General features: G+C 28.8%; 6 protein-coding genes across 6 annotated transcripts; 2 read left to right on the top strand and 4 right to left on the bottom strand.

The window, feature by feature from the left end:
• Positions 1-823: 823 nt before the first annotated feature.
• LOC111690295 (acetylcholine receptor subunit beta-like 2) lies at positions 824-8,164 on the bottom strand. The gene is made up of 11 exons (XM_023452762.2): positions 7,906-8,164; positions 7,431-7,624; positions 7,245-7,373; positions 6,936-7,121; positions 6,404-6,536; positions 6,206-6,333; positions 3,902-4,077; positions 3,635-3,790; positions 3,229-3,308; positions 2,425-2,531; positions 824-1,618 (listed from the first exon to the last, which is right to left on the bottom strand). Exons 1-11 carry the CDS (start codon positions 7,961-7,963, stop codon positions 1,403-1,405), a joined length of 1,563 nt encoding a protein of 520 aa, XP_023308530.1. The 5' UTR covers positions 7,964-8,164; the 3' UTR covers positions 824-1,402.
• Positions 8,165-9,333: 1,169 nt separating this feature from the next.
• Positions 9,334-12,228, top strand: LOC111690189 (zinc finger protein DZIP1). Its single transcript, XM_023452629.2, has 5 exons — positions 9,334-9,565; positions 9,620-10,924; positions 10,987-11,158; positions 11,243-11,402; positions 11,460-12,228. The coding sequence occupies exons 1-5, from the start codon at positions 9,466-9,468 to the stop codon at positions 11,856-11,858; spliced, it is 2,136 nt and encodes a 711-aa protein (XP_023308397.2). The 5' UTR covers positions 9,334-9,465; the 3' UTR covers positions 11,859-12,228.
• Positions 12,229-12,316: 88 nt separating this feature from the next.
• LOC111690296 (DNA replication complex GINS protein SLD5) lies at positions 12,317-13,914 on the bottom strand. Its single transcript, XM_023452763.2, has 3 exons — positions 13,900-13,914; positions 13,081-13,769; positions 12,317-12,581 (listed from the first exon to the last, which is right to left on the bottom strand). Exons 2-3 carry the CDS (start codon positions 13,661-13,663, stop codon positions 12,460-12,462), a joined length of 705 nt encoding a protein of 234 aa, XP_023308531.2. The 5' UTR covers positions 13,664-13,769; positions 13,900-13,914; the 3' UTR covers positions 12,317-12,459.
• A 166-nt stretch (positions 13,915-14,080) lies between these two features.
• On the top strand, positions 14,081-14,828 carry LOC111690298 (pre-rRNA-processing protein TSR2 homolog). Its single transcript, XM_023452764.2, has 2 exons — positions 14,081-14,231; positions 14,286-14,828. Exons 1-2 carry the CDS (start codon positions 14,115-14,117, stop codon positions 14,751-14,753), a joined length of 585 nt encoding a protein of 194 aa, XP_023308532.2. The 5' UTR covers positions 14,081-14,114; the 3' UTR covers positions 14,754-14,828.
• Positions 14,794-15,309, bottom strand: LOC111690299 (phosphatidylinositol N-acetylglucosaminyltransferase subunit P). Its single transcript, XM_023452765.2, has one exon. It carries the CDS (start codon positions 15,307-15,309, stop codon positions 14,818-14,820), a length of 492 nt encoding a protein of 163 aa, XP_023308533.1. The 3' UTR covers positions 14,794-14,817.
• LOC111690300 lies at positions 15,275-15,782 on the bottom strand. The gene is made up of 2 exons (XM_023452766.2): positions 15,606-15,782; positions 15,275-15,551 (listed from the first exon to the last, which is right to left on the bottom strand). Exons 1-2 carry the CDS (start codon positions 15,644-15,646, stop codon positions 15,275-15,277), a joined length of 318 nt encoding a protein of 105 aa, XP_023308534.2. The 5' UTR covers positions 15,647-15,782.
• Between the last annotated feature and the right edge of the window lie 193 nt (positions 15,783-15,975).

Raw genomic sequence — 15,975 nt, 5'->3', positions numbered from 1 at the left:
AAATGTTAAGAAATATGACATTATTTGTTCAATATCGTGAAAAAAATTCCAGCACCAAACGCAATGAGGTTTTGTATAAATATTATACATTTGCATTATTGTTGATAACAGAGTTGATTTATATGATCAGTATTCAAATAGTTTCAATAAAAATTACGAACAAAAGCATTTTATGAATTACTTCCGGCGCGGTAATTTTTCAACCAAAATAGCTTTTAATTATTAGAGCAGTATTGGCTATAAGGTATTGCTCTCATATTTGGCCACTCAAAAAAATTATGACCCTAATGTGGATATATATTTATATCTGTATATATCGACTCAAGTACACTTAAATAACAAAATATGAACCAATTCAAGCATTAAATCCGTAGTTAAATGCAATATCAACCTAAGTCAAATTAGAACTTTTCATAAAATTAATATTAAAAGTTCAAAATGTTCTTCAGAAATACATATTAATTGCATTATATTTCAAAATTATAGAATCTACATGTTCTTTAAAACTAAATTAATATTTTTTTGCATATACATCTTCTGTTTGTGTATTTGTTTGCAAACAAACAGAAGTATAATAAAGTTTTTGTTTTATAAATATTATCTGGTTGTTTCCAAGAACATACATACGTATGTATGTATGTTGTTTTTATTATTTAAAAAAAACTTTAAGAAATTTTAAGAAATTTTCATGATCTTTTAATTATTCTCCTGAAATCTTGTAGGTATTATACATGATATGTATATCGTATATAGTACCTCGATATATTTACTTACATATACCGTTCCAATCATATTATTAAATGAGAACACGTTGTAAAAAATGTAATTTTTTAAATTTAAAAGTTCAACTGTTTATTGTAAAATTGTTTGCATTTTATTATTTTGTGCATTTTTAACTAAGTAAATGGAATTTTTTTGTATCTAAGTATAGGCGTAGTAAGTTATACATACAATAATACTAATTTAAAAATAAAAAACAATTTCCTTTTTTGCAAAAAGTCTATCGTTGTTAATACAATTATTGGTTGTTCAAATACCTTCTGTGATTTTTTTCGATTTTATTGCTAATTTAATTTATTATATCTATGATTTTCAGTATTAATACTATTGTTTGCCCTCAGAATGTGTATTTGGGGCTTTAAATTTCAATTATAAACAAACTACTCCCCCAGTGCTCATCACCAAGCACTTCAACATCAGAGTCAACACATTTATAATCATAATCATCATTATGTTCATCCTAGTCAATGTCATTGTTATTGCCATCATAATCATCCGCAACATCAGCGTCATCATTATCATCAGAATTGTCATCATCTCATCGGTATCGTCATCGTAATAAAATGCGTTAGTAAGTGAGTGAGTGAGTGTTTGTTTGAAGTGGTGTTTAGTGGTTGCAAATTTAATTAACAATTTGACGCACAATATCCGGCGGCAACATAAAATTATTTTTTCTTAACGGTATTTCACTCAACTGACGGTCGATTGGTAGACGTGTGTCGTAGAGAGAGGGTGACTGGCAGATAATTGCAAATGTGCCAAAGATACACGACAACGTAAAAGTCCATAAAAAGAAACGATCCAAAACCATTGAAACAAATTTCCAATCTTCTATGATCTAGAGCAATATAAAAGACAAACAAATATAAAATCAACATAAAACAAATTCAGATAAATCCCAAAATTTGCGTTTATCTATCCAAGTAGACAAGTATACATCTGTGTATGTATTCCTATACATATTAAACTGTGTTTGTATGCCTGTGGATTAAAAACAAAAAGCTCAAAAAGATTTTTAATTAAGCCTAATGAAAACCACCAAAAACTCATCATTTTATGCATGAATTGCACAATTAGTTCCACTCTTCTTATTCTCTCACATTCACCTTCTCTTCTTACTTGCTGTTCACTATTTCAATCACTAATTGTCCTGCCTTTTGCCCCCCTTCAATACCGACCAAATAAAATAAAAAATAATTTGTTTTAATAGCTAGCAACTGCTTTTACAGCTGTTAATGTTGAGATAACAAACACACAAAAAACCAAAAGCAAAAAAATCAAAAAAAATCCTTAGATGAACCTCAGAAACCGTAAATCCTAAACCAATATCCTTTTTATTAATAAATACCAAAATATGTATGTATTTGCTTTATTAAAACACTAACTTAAAACTTTTTAAATTACAAAATACCAATTTGTTTTCATATTAGTTCGATATTAATCAGCAGACATTGTTTAATCGTTTTAATAATATATGTATATCCGCCTAACTGTTTAGAAATAGTATAACTCAATATGTATAAGTTGAAGTCGATTTCCTATCAACAATACTTTTTTCAAACTTGTAATTTAAAAACTTCTTAAATAAAATAATATTGAGAACAAGCCTACTCGAGCATTACATTAATATTGTTATATACAAACCTCGTTATCTTTGTCGGCATCCTTGATATGTTGCGCAATAAATCTGACTGCTCGTAATGCCTGCAGCACCTCTGGTGTCAAACGACGCGGTATTACATTATCAGAATCTATGAATTAAATTTTCAAACTTTTAAACAAACATGTTTCTGATAAATTAGATATTATTTAAAAAATATTTGTTTTATATATTTTATATTTTATTTAGTGTCCAAAAACAATTATTTTTTTTTTGCCATATGGCCGGCATGGCCGACGAAACCCTACATTAGTTATTAATTTTAAATGTGATTTATTTCTTATAATAAAGCAATTAAAAAGATGCTTTATATTTGGGATATATTTTTATTTAATATCGCAATATTGGTCTTAATAATTATTGTGGATATTCAAGTCATTTTCTGAATGGGACTTTGTAAGGGTGCTAGGATCAAATCATTTCGATTCGGCAAAGTCATCAAGGCTGGTATAAAACTTAGTGGTGAGGCCTTTTATCAAGATACAATTATAATTTACATAATTATGAGCTCAAAAGCCCTTTTCGGGGGTTCAGTTGTATGGGGGCTAGGTGAAATAATGGATCGATTTTAGCCATTTTGCCAAATTTCATCAATTTATCTTGAAAATTGCGACCTGTACTTTGATAACAACAAATTTTCATGGACACACGGACGGTCGGACGGACATTTTAAAATCGTCTCAGAAAGTTATTCTGAGTCTACCGATTGACTTTAAGTTACGTATAGTACTAATATTTTAGTGTGTAGGGTATAAAAAACAAGACAGTAATATTGTATTTATACCTACCTATGGATGGTTGCACACCATTGTCATATACAACATCCTGGCCATCTTTAAAATCACAAGGGTAATCAGTTATACTATCCCTAACAAAAAATAATTGGTAATTAAATTTTTAATATCAGATATTAATTGATAAACACAAAACTGACATTTTTAATCAAAGTATTTTAAATGAAAAAAAAATCATTAAACATTTGTAAAAAAATATGTTACTTCCCTACATAATATCGTATGTAGGTCTAGTCTATAGTCTAGTCTATAATCTAGTCTAAAGTCTAGTCTATAATGTATTCTATAGTCTAGTATGTAGACTAGTCTATAAACTAGACTTTATAGTATAGTTTATAAATTAGTCTATAGTAAATATTCCTTAATAAGATAAGATCAAACAAATCAATAAATTTATTACCGAACGTCAATTTCATTTGTATAACCATTGTATTCGGGATAATAGTTGGCAAAATCAGGCATATCAACAGGTGATCGTTGCATGAACATAATCTTTGGCATAAAACTTATGAATACGGTGCGTACCCACGGTGACATCTTGTGCGTTGAAGGGGACCTAAGAGAAATGTATACATTACAACGTTATAGATGGATAGAGATATGAATGAATATGAATATGAGTAAATGGACTGTCAATGAACATTATGTCCTTTTTATTTATACTTACCGAAAATGTATGTTTAATACACACACTGTTGTCCATACAGACAACGATACCAATATCATTGTAAAGAGTAGATATTTGCCTAGTAACGGTACTGCCAATGAGGTTGGCGGTATAATTTCAGCCAACAGGAGGAAGAACACAGTCAAAGACACAAGAATAGAAATACATAACGTAACCTGTCAACGATATGTATGTAAATCGATAGATCGATACGATACGTTGAATGGATGCCAATCGAATTCAATCGCATCGCAATGCATTACATCAATATTAATAGAAAAAATAAAGGAAGTAAGGACGATATTGTATTTGGCACGTTTGTTGTTCATTTTTCTTATTTTAACAATTTTGAATTTGAACATTAGTACATATACCCAAAGACGTGTACTCATACATACAAACATAAACGAATTGAACATTTAACATTGTAATACTTACGAAAAAATACACTCACATACATACTAATGATTTAGAAACATACATACTTATACATATATAAAATTATTAATTGATCATTTAATTGCAACTTGAAATTGACTTGTTATATTTAGTGCGGGTTTCTCACTCCTCAGTTAAACTAGGCTTAACTTGCTGTTAGATTAAACTTGAAACAAATTTAGGCTGACTTTAACTGATGATTGTGTTTTTCAGTTTTAGATTTAAGCTCAGTTTACTTTGTTAGTATTGCCAACTTTTCACTCAAAAACATAAACAATGAACAGCTATTTTTTGCAAACAATACTTTTGTAAAATGGAAAATTTTGGAAAAATGTTAAATAAACATATAAAAAAATAATATATGAAACAAAACAAATCAGAAAATTGCAATTTACTTAAAATATTAAGTTTTTGTTCTTCCGAAATCATTGTTTTATTGTTTTCTGTTAATTGTGTTTTCTCACTTATAACTTAAGTTTAATTGGCCAATTACACTCAGTTAAACTAAGATAATATGTAACTTTACTGATAACTGAAAAATACGAAACATATATTAAACCAGGTTTAACCAAAGAATGAAGATTATCGTTATCAGAAAAACTCGCCCTTAAATAAAAACAAAACATTGTCTGCGTTTTGATAGCAGAAATAATTCTAGTTACAAACAAGACAATTCATCAATAAACCACAAACATAAACAAAACTTATAAATACGATATTTTAACTGAAATATTATTTCCTTTAAATGATGTCAAATTATTCGATAAACTTCACTTTTTAAATTCGATTAGATGCAACAATTAATTTTTAACACTATCGATTGATAGATAAAGTACTTCATTCATATTTAAATGGATTTATTATTAATTGTTGTATAACATTTTAGTACAATAAGAATGAGTAGTATGACTATCATTTTTATTTAAAAGGGCATATAACTTGATCAACTGGAAAGTATGAACTGATGAAAGAATGGATTTAGCAATTTCAATAATTATCACAAACACTTTGTGATCATACAGTGCCATACCAAGTCAAAATTTTAAAATTGCCCAGTGTAAAATTGACGATAATTTAACTGTTATTGCTTTAAACTCATACACACTTTAACACATACGTACATACATACTTAACAATAAACAATTTAATTTCAATTTAATATAACATAACTACCATACAGACATATATGAATTTTTTTATTTATTGTTTTTTTTTTTTTTTTTTTTTTTTGCTTAAATGTACACACAACACAACTACACAATCGATACGAATATGGATTTCATAATTACATTTTAAATAATATTGATTAATATTGATTCACAAAATACATTCGATGATATTTACGTTATGAAATTTCACTACTCTTGAATTAATACAACTAAATGATCATAGCACATATACGTTTGTATATAATTCAAATTTTACGAGTATGATCAGTTGTGTTAATTTTAAGATACATTATTTATATATATTATTTTAATATTAATACTCAAAGAAATTATTATATTAAAAGCAAACAAAAAATTAAAATGAAATGGAAAAATTAAGTCAAAAAATTAAATCAGAATTTTATACATAAGATGAAACTAAAGATGAAGAAAAATGTCCAATAGAGGGGAAATAAAAAAAGAACATTTTAGTAACAGATCTTAAGTAACAGAACATGCAAACATTAAAAAATATAATAAGATTTATATAAGTAAGTACGTATAACATTTTAAGCAATTAAAATATAAAGTTATAGCCGATCTCAAATGATCTTATTAATAGGCCAACAAAATTTACTATTAACTCAAACAGAAAACAAAGTGAACATTAACAACAGAGTTTAATTGAAGGAGAAACTTTAAATCACAAAATTCTCACCTTTTCACCTGAATCACTGGGTAAATAAAATACCAACACCGTTAAGAATGTTAACGCTACACAAGGTATAATCAAATTAACCGTATAGAATAAAGTTTTGCGTCGCATTGTTAATTTAAATGTTATATCTGTGATAATACAAAATTATTTTAGTATTTTTATTGTTCATAAAAAAACATATATTTCTTCAATGTTTACCTGAAAAGGGCTCTAAGGTATCGGGATAATATTCTTCATTTTTAGTTGCAGGAACTTCCAAAATGTCCCATTCGACAGACAAGTAAAATTCACTTAAATCAATTCCAATTTGCACCAGATTGCTACCAGGAACCTAATATTGTAAAAAAAATAAATAAACTAATAGATGAGAAATCAAAACAACAATTTGTTTGAAGAAATCGATTTTACTCTAAATTGCAGTTTTTTTATTATTCTGAAGTTATTTATTTAATCCATCTTAGCAAAAAATGTTGCAGTATGCTAATTTAAATAATTGATTTTATTCATTTATTATTGGTAATACAATTGCTAATTACATATATTTAAACTTTCTTAGCAAACAAAGATATTAAAATAATATTGTTAAATTTTTAAAATTTTTATATTGTATTTTTTAGTAGATACAATAAATAAATAATCGATACACAAGTTTTTTGAAAGGTAATTTGATTTATCCTATAAATTTACAATTATACCATAATGTGTTATTGCGACGCAATTACATACATACCTGATCTAAATGTTTCAAATCCACTTGTGCCCCATTATATGTCCATGAACCAAACTTCATAAAACAAATTTGTTCATCATATGGGAAATATTCGACATTCATTTCACATGATGATTTGTAAATTGCGGGTGGCTCCCAAAAGACTTCTCCTGTATATTTCAATGTTGCTTTTGTCATTAAGGTTACCTTTATTTATATAGATTAAGTTATTTGATTGTAAATCAATTAATCAAAAGAGACAAAAAATATATTAAAATACGTTATTAAACATCCTTCGTGCTCATGAATACCAAAATTTGACTTATATACCTCATAATTACCATCCCAATTGTTATACAAGACAATATCTGGCACCCATATATGCTCTGACGGAACATACAGTTGCTCAACTCCACCATATTCTTCGGGATCCCAACGTAATTTGTAATCAAACCAGCGCTAAAAATTACAATATTTAAAGACACAATAAATTATGCAGATTTTTTGGCAGCATACCTGTTTAACCCATAAATTAGTTGTCATCACTTGATTTCTGAGATTTACTTCAATTAATTGCGATAATTTCAGGCCCAGCCACACGGTAAGTGTTTCCGTATTATTTACTACTGGTCGAATTAGGCGATTATAATTGCTTAAAAGGTCATCGTATAAACGTTTAGTATCTGGATTGGCTTCGAAACTTAACGGAGCTAATAACCGGAAAGAATGATAAAAAAATAAATTAACTCTTGTCAACAAAAACCTGTTGCCGTTTGTTTGTAAACAACTTTTAGTTTGTAAACAACAATATTCTCTTTTCTGCTTTCTCTCTTCCTTTATGCTTCTTCACGTTAGGTAAAGACCTGCGTACTTTATGGGTGGCATCGCAAAGGATACACATAACAATAGTCAAACTACTTACATATTTGTTTTGTTATATTGTATTTAAAATTTTATTTCTTATTTATTTATAATAAAACTAACATCTTACCCATTGAATATGTATGAGAAACTAAAAGAAAAACTAATAATAATGATAGTCGCGACATTTTTCTAACGATTTCTTTAGAATATTTTTTACATAATTTTTTTACAGAAAGTATTTTTTATAAAAGCGACGATGAATGATGCTTCGTGCTAAGACAAATCTTATTACTGACTGAATCAATAGCAGTAGGATGCTGCGCTCAAATCCTTGTAGGATATGAGAGATAAATCGCAAAGTAGTTATTACTGATTTAGTTATCCTACGCCGATAAAAATTACCAGCGATAACGGCTGGTGAAAGATGTTATAACAAATTTGATTTATTGATTGGTATAAATTAGCGACTCTTAAAAATACATTATTTTTGTTTTAAATTTATGTTTTCATTAATTTTCATATTACATTTACAATTATTTTCTTCTTTTTTATGAAACATACATTATTTTGATAACAAACAGTGATATTTCTGTGTATGGCAACACTACGAAATTCAATAATCTTGTACCCAAAAACATCAAAGGGTATCCCCTTCATCAGAATCAATTTATTTTTGGATTAACTAATCTGATTATTAATTGGCATTTGATCGACAATTTAAAAACCTTCCAAATTTTTGTACTTTTTCATTTCTCGCTTAAACAAGCAAACATAATTAATAACAAGTTCACACGAATAGCGAAATTATTTAATTCGGCTTCTAAAATACAATAGCCAATTAACAGTTTTCCATGACTATTAGCTATTTGTTTTAACAGTCCACCGCCAATGAAAAATAAAAACATTCATTCATTATTTTGGTTTTTGGAATACATGTGTGTGTATGACACACAAAACAAAGTTTGTTGCATTATTTTAACGTATTATATAATATGTAATAATTTTTATATACATATATTCAGTTCGCAATTGGGGGTGAAAGAAGAATGAGAGAGTGAATGACGAATAATTGTAACGTGTGAACGGGGTATAACTGAGTACTCAAAACAAACTTCGAGTATTAATTTAATCACTTACCGTTCAATCCTAGGTTATTGTTTACGTAAAACATTTTTCAAAAAAAACATTTCACAGACGTGAAGCATAAAAAACATATGCATAGACTGTATCTTATGAAAGTACCCTACAGTAAGACGAACTAGTTCGACAACGGCGATACAGCCACTAAGAACTACCACTAGTGAATTTGCAGCCCACTAGGCAATGTTATTTACTGTTGAATTTAACATGTGGATGTAATTGCGAGTGGCCGATTGACATCATATGTATAAAATATTTTCATTAATATCACTAGTTCAAATTCTTTAAAAAAACTGAAAAAATAAAAAGATAAATTAATTTTGATTCTGGGGTTGAACTTGGCGTCTTTCAGTTTGTAGTTATTACAACTAGTGAAAGGTGCAAATTGTCGCTTTTCGTACTGAAGGGTAATTAATAACATCGTTGCTAAGTAACCGTTATATTTATAAAGGTATAAACAAAAAATTTTTAAAAAAACTAATTTGCTTTCTGACATACTGAATACGGAAATATTAGAACGAATATTATTATAATTGTTTAAAACAGAATGTCTTTTAATTACACATACAATTATCCTCAAGTGGCAAGAGAATCTGGATTTAAATTGCGCAATTACAAAGATGGACCTTTAGATTTTCGTTTAATAGGTAAAAAATATTTTCTTTTGTAAATGAGTTTCATAATTATGTACTTTTTGGCAGGCTCATTGGAAGTAGAGCGTATTTTAAAGGACCAGAGTTTAGAACATATTGATGCTGTGTTAAGTCATTTATCGGAAGCACCTTTGGGATCGATTTTAGAGTCAAACATTTTAGATAGCGGCATAGCTAAATATTTTATACTTTCACAATTTTCAGTGCAATACTTGTTGTTTTGTCGCAAGTTTTTGGAAGAAACGGTATCAGACTTGAGAGAGTCTCATGGCGCTTCCCAAATGGAACTTGTTTCTGTGAAACGATCCCTAGCAGAAGCTAACAATGAAATACTACAGTTGCATAAGAAAATAACACAGATAGAAGCTATACATGAAGTTATATATCCTTGTCATTTGTGCACGAAGAATTTTGTTAGCAATGATGCTCTAAATTTGCATATTTCTCGCAAACACAGCGGAATTTTCACCAAAACAGAAATGAAATCAGAAGCACCACAGTCTTTGTTAAAAGACCGCGAAAATGATTTAACTCTAATAAATACCATTAAACTCGAATTGGAAATAAAACATTTAAAAGAGAGACTAAACAATGCTGAAAGAGAAATTAAAGAAAATAACACAGAATCAAGGGTTAAAAATGGGTCTACACTTCCTACTGAAGCATTAGAGAAATCTGAACAGATTTCAGTCCATAGTATAGGTATACAAAGTAATTTATCCGAAATAAAAGAAAAAAATGATAATAGCGATGACGACCTAAGTTCTTCCTCACAAAGTCGACAACAGATGTATATGTTAAAAGAAAAACTGCAAGAATTTGAAAAGTGGAAAGAAGAACAAAAAAGTCAAAACTCGAAATTTTTAACTGAAGTTAATAATAAATTGCAGGAACTTGGATCAGCCCTGGAATTAACAAGAAGTCAGATGGAGCATGAACTTGACAATGATAAACAAAACCCTACATCATCTGTTAAGGATTTAGAAATATTACTGAGTAAAAAACTTGAAGATATAAGTAAAGCAAGTACAGCTAAGCTGGAGGCAGTCATAAATAAAATAGAAATATCCTATAAAGATAAATTGGATCAACTGGAGAGGGAATTGATTAAATTAAATGAACAGTCTATTGTGCAGAAGCACATTAAATCCAATGACAATCAAATAAAGCGCGAAAAAGAGGATACATCGAACCAATCAAAGGAGGATCCTTTCCAAACAGTTGAACTAAATGATGAAACACCAAACAAAAAAGAAAACCTTGAAATCACAACAGACAAGAATCCTGTTAATGAAACTTCAATTTCTGAAAGTAATCATACTTTCGTAAAACAAAGTAAATACCCAGAAAAAAGTAAGTACATAAATCAACTATATATATAACTGATATACATATTACACAAATTTCACAATTAGTAGATGCTGATAATCGTATCAAATCTATGTCTAGTGGTATATCAGATGATGGAAGTACAGATGTTTCAGATAGTCTTACAGATGAAGAACATAAAGAAGAAATAAAAAACAATTCGAATAAAATCAATACAAACAAGACACTAGTCATATCGAAAAAGGTCGCGAACACTAGGTAATTACGCAGTGTAAATGCTAATGCAAAAATAATTAATTAACTAATTTAGATTTGTGTTAACGTTTTATTTCAATTTCATAGGCAACCGCCACCTAAAATTGTAACAAAAAAGGAAGCAACAAAACTTACAAATCAACGTCTTTTGGCATTAGGTGTGAATATGAGAACAAAATCATTACCATTAACTTTAAAAAAACGAATTTCAACGGAACTTAACGAAAATCGAAACAAGTTGAAACAGGTAATAAATAGTGAACATTTCAATTTCTATGCATTTAAATAAAAATATTTTATTTAGGAACATCCACACTTTTATGCCACCAGAAACAAAATAAAAAAATTTGTAGACAAATTGTGTTCAACAAAAATGCCGGAAAATGCAGAAGCTCTACTAAAAGCAACCAAACCCACCAGAACAAAAGTTCAAGAACAACAATATTACAATGATGAAAATTATGTATCAGATGAAAATGATGATTCATTAGAAGCATCAACGCCTTTAAACGTAAATACCACAATTACAGAAAGCAAACATTTCAAACAGAGATTGGAACGCATATTATCATCTCCGATAAGGAAACCGGATGAACATATTACTAAAGCAATAGTACACCCACAGAATTTAACACAAAAACCAGTACCCATGCCACGTAAACGTGTTATGTTCCATCACCCTGATCGAGGGGAAGACGTTTAACACTCTTTTTAAGTATAAGCGAGAGTAATGAACCAAAAATGTTAAAACAATAAATAAAGCTTCTAGTTTAAAAAGTGTGCTATTTTATAATTACACTAGTTTACGATATAAAACCTATATGTATCATATCATATTTTAATTAATCATCAAGAAAGCAAATGCTAAAAAAGGGTTAAATTAGGAGGAAAAACATTATTTTTGTATACAAAATAAATTTTATTTGATTTTGATTTTTTAGTTGATTGTTAGGTTCCCAAAACAGGTGCAAGCACCCAAAAATCAATTCAAATTTTCAAATATTTTTCCATCACTACTGAAAAAGGTTGCTTAACAAAAATACTTTATCAACAAATTTCGACGTAAAAAAAAGTTTTAATTAACCACCGGACATAGCCATTCTAAAGATATATGTTCCATTCCATGAGCAAACAAATTAACTTATAAACTTGTGTTATAAATTGAATATGTTATGGTAAAATGTTTTATTGAACATTTACTTTTGATCTCGACTTTATAATTTTTTAGTAAAATGATGAATGTATATCGGTTTAAATAGATTTATATAAAAAAAAATAATGTACAATTTAAAAAAAAGTATAATTTATATAAGTTGAACCTGATTCTTTTGTATTAAATCAGCAATTAATTGATATGGAATAATATGTTGAGAGCCAGCAGCTAAATCCACTTCTTCATCATCCACTCCAACGACAACAGCAGGAACTAAAAAATACAATTGATAATTGAAATACTCTTTTTATCTTAAACTGAATAATAAAAAGAATTTGCGGTAATACAGTCTTTTAAAAAATTATACTTTTATAATAATATATATACATATATTATATTCTATGGTTTTTGATTATAATCCTCAGAAGTTATTTGTTGTACATCTTACAACTAAAAATAATTTAGAATTTAAATTTTAGATTAATGAAATACGAGATTATTATTATTTTTTTAATAGAAGAAATTAATTAAAATTAGAATAATCATTGAATTAAATTCGAAGCTATAGAAAATGACTTCTCTTAAGAATTAATAAAATGGAATCTAAAGAAATAAAATTAAGTACTTGAATTATTAAGGAATATTTTAAGCCGTATTGAATATTAAGCTGAATGAATTCTAGTTGAATGATAAAATAATAAAAATATACACTTTAGTAATGAAGTGAATTTGGAAACTATTTATATCAACGACTGTTAGAGTAAAAACTTACCTGATACGTTCGCTTTTATGAAAACATGACTCATAAGGTTTGGTCTAACTACTCGCTGATCAGCTTCAGATCTTTGCATATTTGGCATATATTGTAATGCGACTTGTTGGAAGTATTGTTCAACATTCTCGTAGTATTCCTGAGCAAATTTCGTTTCTTCAGGGGATAAACGTTTTTCATCCGGTTCACGATTGGACTCTTCATTTAGTATGTGTTTGCTAAAAGTTTCAATTTTTTGTAAACGGCATCTTAAATAACTGGCTATAATATAACGAATACGCTCTAACTCCATTTGATGTACAACATAACGAAAATCATTCTTATCTAAATCTTTCATATTATCTTCCATGTGTGCAACCTGACCCATCATCAATTCAAGCATATCGCTTTGGTGTGGAAGGATCTCAGGTGCACAAATTTCATTAGTCCAAGCTGTCTCTAAAAATTCTAACACCTTTTGAGCTGTTATCTCTTCACCCTCATCGTCATCATCATAATCGTGTGTATTGGACCCAATGTTAGAAGTATTCAGGTCATCATCACTTGTATTTTTTGATTTAGTTGGATAATCTTCTTCAGACATTTGACAAAACAAAATCTGTAGTCTTGTTACTATCACAGAGGATTCATAGAAAGTTGTAATATGTAGAGAATATTTATTTTTATACTTTGTGATTTTATCACATCACCTAAAATAAAAAAGCGCGAATTTTTGTAAATAATAAACAAATGCTTCTTCTTCGTTTTGTAGAACATTCACTCAAATTAACAACATATAATTTTGTGTTATTTTTAATATTTTCCATTTTAAACACATACATTTTGAATGATTTTAATTACAATTTGTATTTAAATAATTTCTTTTAAAATAGCTTTATATAAATTGTAATAAATACATGAAAATAAATCTATTCGCAGCCCATTTAGTGAAAATTTATGAAAAAATATGGCAACACTATCAGCTGTTAATGCACGTGAAGTAAAACTGTCAAAGTCAAGACAGAATTTATCCAAAACAAAACAATATTCCAAACATGAATTCCGAAGAATTTAAGAAAAACTATCGTATTATAGTGGAAAAGATCTTTAACAATTGGCAAAATCTACGCTTAGCCGTTGAACATGGAATGGGAGGAAGAAATGGACAAAAAGTAAGTAAATTAATGTCAAAATAGCTTCAATATCACATGATTGTAATTTTATAGGTGGCTATTGAAATCATGAACTATACTTATGAGTATTGCATTGGAAACGATAATATCACACAAGGTGAACTACAAGATGTTATTGAGGATTTGATGGATCAAGAATTCGATACGATATGTGAGGACGGATCTGTTTCGGAAATATGTAAACATTTGTTACGCTACAAGCAGATGAGCTTACAGGGACAATACTCCGAAATTGAATTGGAGCTAAATAAATTACCACAAGGTAAAGAATGGTTGAGACCTGATGTCAAAGTTACCTACACTCCTATCGAGGGTGATTCATCCTCTGAAGAGGGTAGTGATTCTGATGATGACGATGATGATTTGATGGATGTTGAAGGGGGCGTTGATGAGGAACAAGCCTCCGGCAGTAGAGTTACTAGATCACAGTCCCGCAAACAAAAAGATGATTTTGTAGAACCTGAAGAAGGTTGGACCACAGTCAGAACTAGGAGAAAGTAAAATTAGTTTTCACTTATTTTGTATATTTAAAAATTTTATATTAAAGTCATAAAACAATAAATTTTTATTCAAATAGTTTTTTATTCACTTCCGCCAAATCCAAAAATCGTAGGGTGTCAATTTGATCTTCCACTTTAGGTATGCTATGCTTTCCTAAACAATAGTTACAATATCCAATGAAATTGTCACTATTTTTACAGGATTTCCTTTTTGGTGTCATTTCTTGTTGCAATTCATGCCAGGACTGAACAAATATTTTTGATTTTCCTTTTAATATCAGCTGAACATCAACAACAGAGGCCATCTCATCGATACCAGCTGTAAGGGACATATTGATAGCAGGATATATGAAAAATGCAAAAAAGGATAATCCAACCAGAACCAACATAGGAAGAAGTACAGCAAAATATTTATCGGGAAGATAGGTTAAACCCCATTCTTTAGTTGGCAGAAGTGCCCATAAAAAATAAAATACAAAAAGAGCTATAACTAACAGATAAAAAGCATAACCATATATCGCTCTATGCGGTGTCGGTGCTGGAGTGTGTTCCGGCATTTTTAATTGTTTCCAAATCAAATGCTTTGATTGTGTCTGTACAGAGCAGCAAACTCTCAAAGAACGAAGTTATTGCAGTCCTTAAATTTTTCACTTGATCCGCAATAAAATGCACTTCAATGTTGTTTTCCACTAATCGCAAATCTTTACTTACGAAATTGCGTCTGGGTTCTTGGTCTACACTTAAAACTCGGAATGCAATTTCTGCGTGTCTTGAGGTTTCGAAGGGAATTTTTAATGTCCTACAAAAAAATATGTAAAATTACTTGAAAAATACAGAATGTTGACGAACTTACGCCTCTGTGTTTCTTGAAGGGATCTTTGATTCCAATGGCATTTCGTTACTCGTATGTTAAATAAACTTCCATAAATAATAAATATATTTAGGTTTTTCTTCTTCTTTTTCTACAAAACTCACTGTGTAATAATAACACATTCATTAGACAAGCTTCTAAAATATAAAATTGCTTTGAATCGATTTTATTTCATTTTATTCTTTTGTTTTTGATAAACTTTTGTCGAGGGCAATAATATTTACTTCTGGAGTCTATTTTTGTATATCAGCATTTTTAAAAGTACACTGAAAAAAGTTTAAATATTGAGACTCAGAAATCACCCCAGGGTATATCAAAATATAGAAATGTATTTTAATATACTAATGATAGT

Source organism: Lucilia cuprina, chromosome 4 (assembly GCF_022045245.1).
Source record: "Lucilia cuprina isolate Lc7/37 chromosome 4, ASM2204524v1, whole genome shotgun sequence".
NCBI lineage: Eukaryota > Metazoa > Arthropoda > Insecta > Diptera > Calliphoridae > Lucilia > Lucilia cuprina.
The sequence above is the reverse complement of the archived record's forward strand: the minus strand, read 5'-3'. Positions and strand labels throughout refer to the sequence as shown.

Bases quoted from the DNA above. Each gene is read 5' to 3' on its own strand.
- LOC111690300 (XM_023452766.2), bottom strand. From the start codon at position 15,646: ATGCCATTGGAATCAAAGATCCCTTCAAGAAACACAGAGGC. The intron at 15,552-15,605 runs GTAAGTTCGTCA...ATTTTTTTGTAG, and splicing joins CCTTCAAGAAACACAGAGGC to GACATTAAAAATTCCCTTCG.
- LOC111690299 (XM_023452765.2), bottom strand. From the start codon at position 15,309: ATGCCGGAACACACTCCAGCACCGACACCGCATAGAGCGATATATGGT.
- LOC111690296 (XM_023452763.2), bottom strand. From the start codon at position 13,663: ATGTCTGAAGAAGATTATCCAACTAAATCAAAAAATACAAGTGATGAT. The intron at 12,582-13,080 runs GTAAGTTTTTAC...TGTATTTTTTAG, and splicing joins CATAAAAGCGAACGTATCAG to TTCCTGCTGTTGTCGTTGGA.
- LOC111690298 (XM_023452764.2), top strand. From the start codon at position 14,115: ATGAATTCCGAAGAATTTAAGAAAAACTATCGTATTATAGTGGAAAAG. The intron at 14,232-14,285 runs GTAAGTAAATTA...GTAATTTTATAG, and splicing joins GAGGAAGAAATGGACAAAAA to GTGGCTATTGAAATCATGAA.
- LOC111690295 (XM_023452762.2), bottom strand. From the start codon at position 7,963: ATGTCGCGACTATCATTATTATTAGTTTTTCTTTTAGTTTCTCATACA. The intron at 6,537-6,935 runs GTATGTATGTAA...TTACAATATTAG, and splicing joins ATTTGAAACATTTAGATCAG to GTTCCTGGTAGCAATCTGGT. The intron at 4,078-6,205 runs GTGAGAATTTTG...TATCGTTGACAG, and splicing joins CCAGTGATTCAGGTGAAAAG to GTTACGTTATGTATTTCTAT.
- LOC111690189 (XM_023452629.2), top strand. From the start codon at position 9,466: ATGTCTTTTAATTACACATACAATTATCCTCAAGTGGCAAGAGAATCT. The intron at 10,925-10,986 runs GTAAGTACATAA...TTTCACAATTAG, and splicing joins AAGTAAATACCCAGAAAAAA to TAGATGCTGATAATCGTATC. The intron at 11,159-11,242 runs GTAATTACGCAG...TCAATTTCATAG, and splicing joins AAAAAGGTCGCGAACACTAG to GCAACCGCCACCTAAAATTG.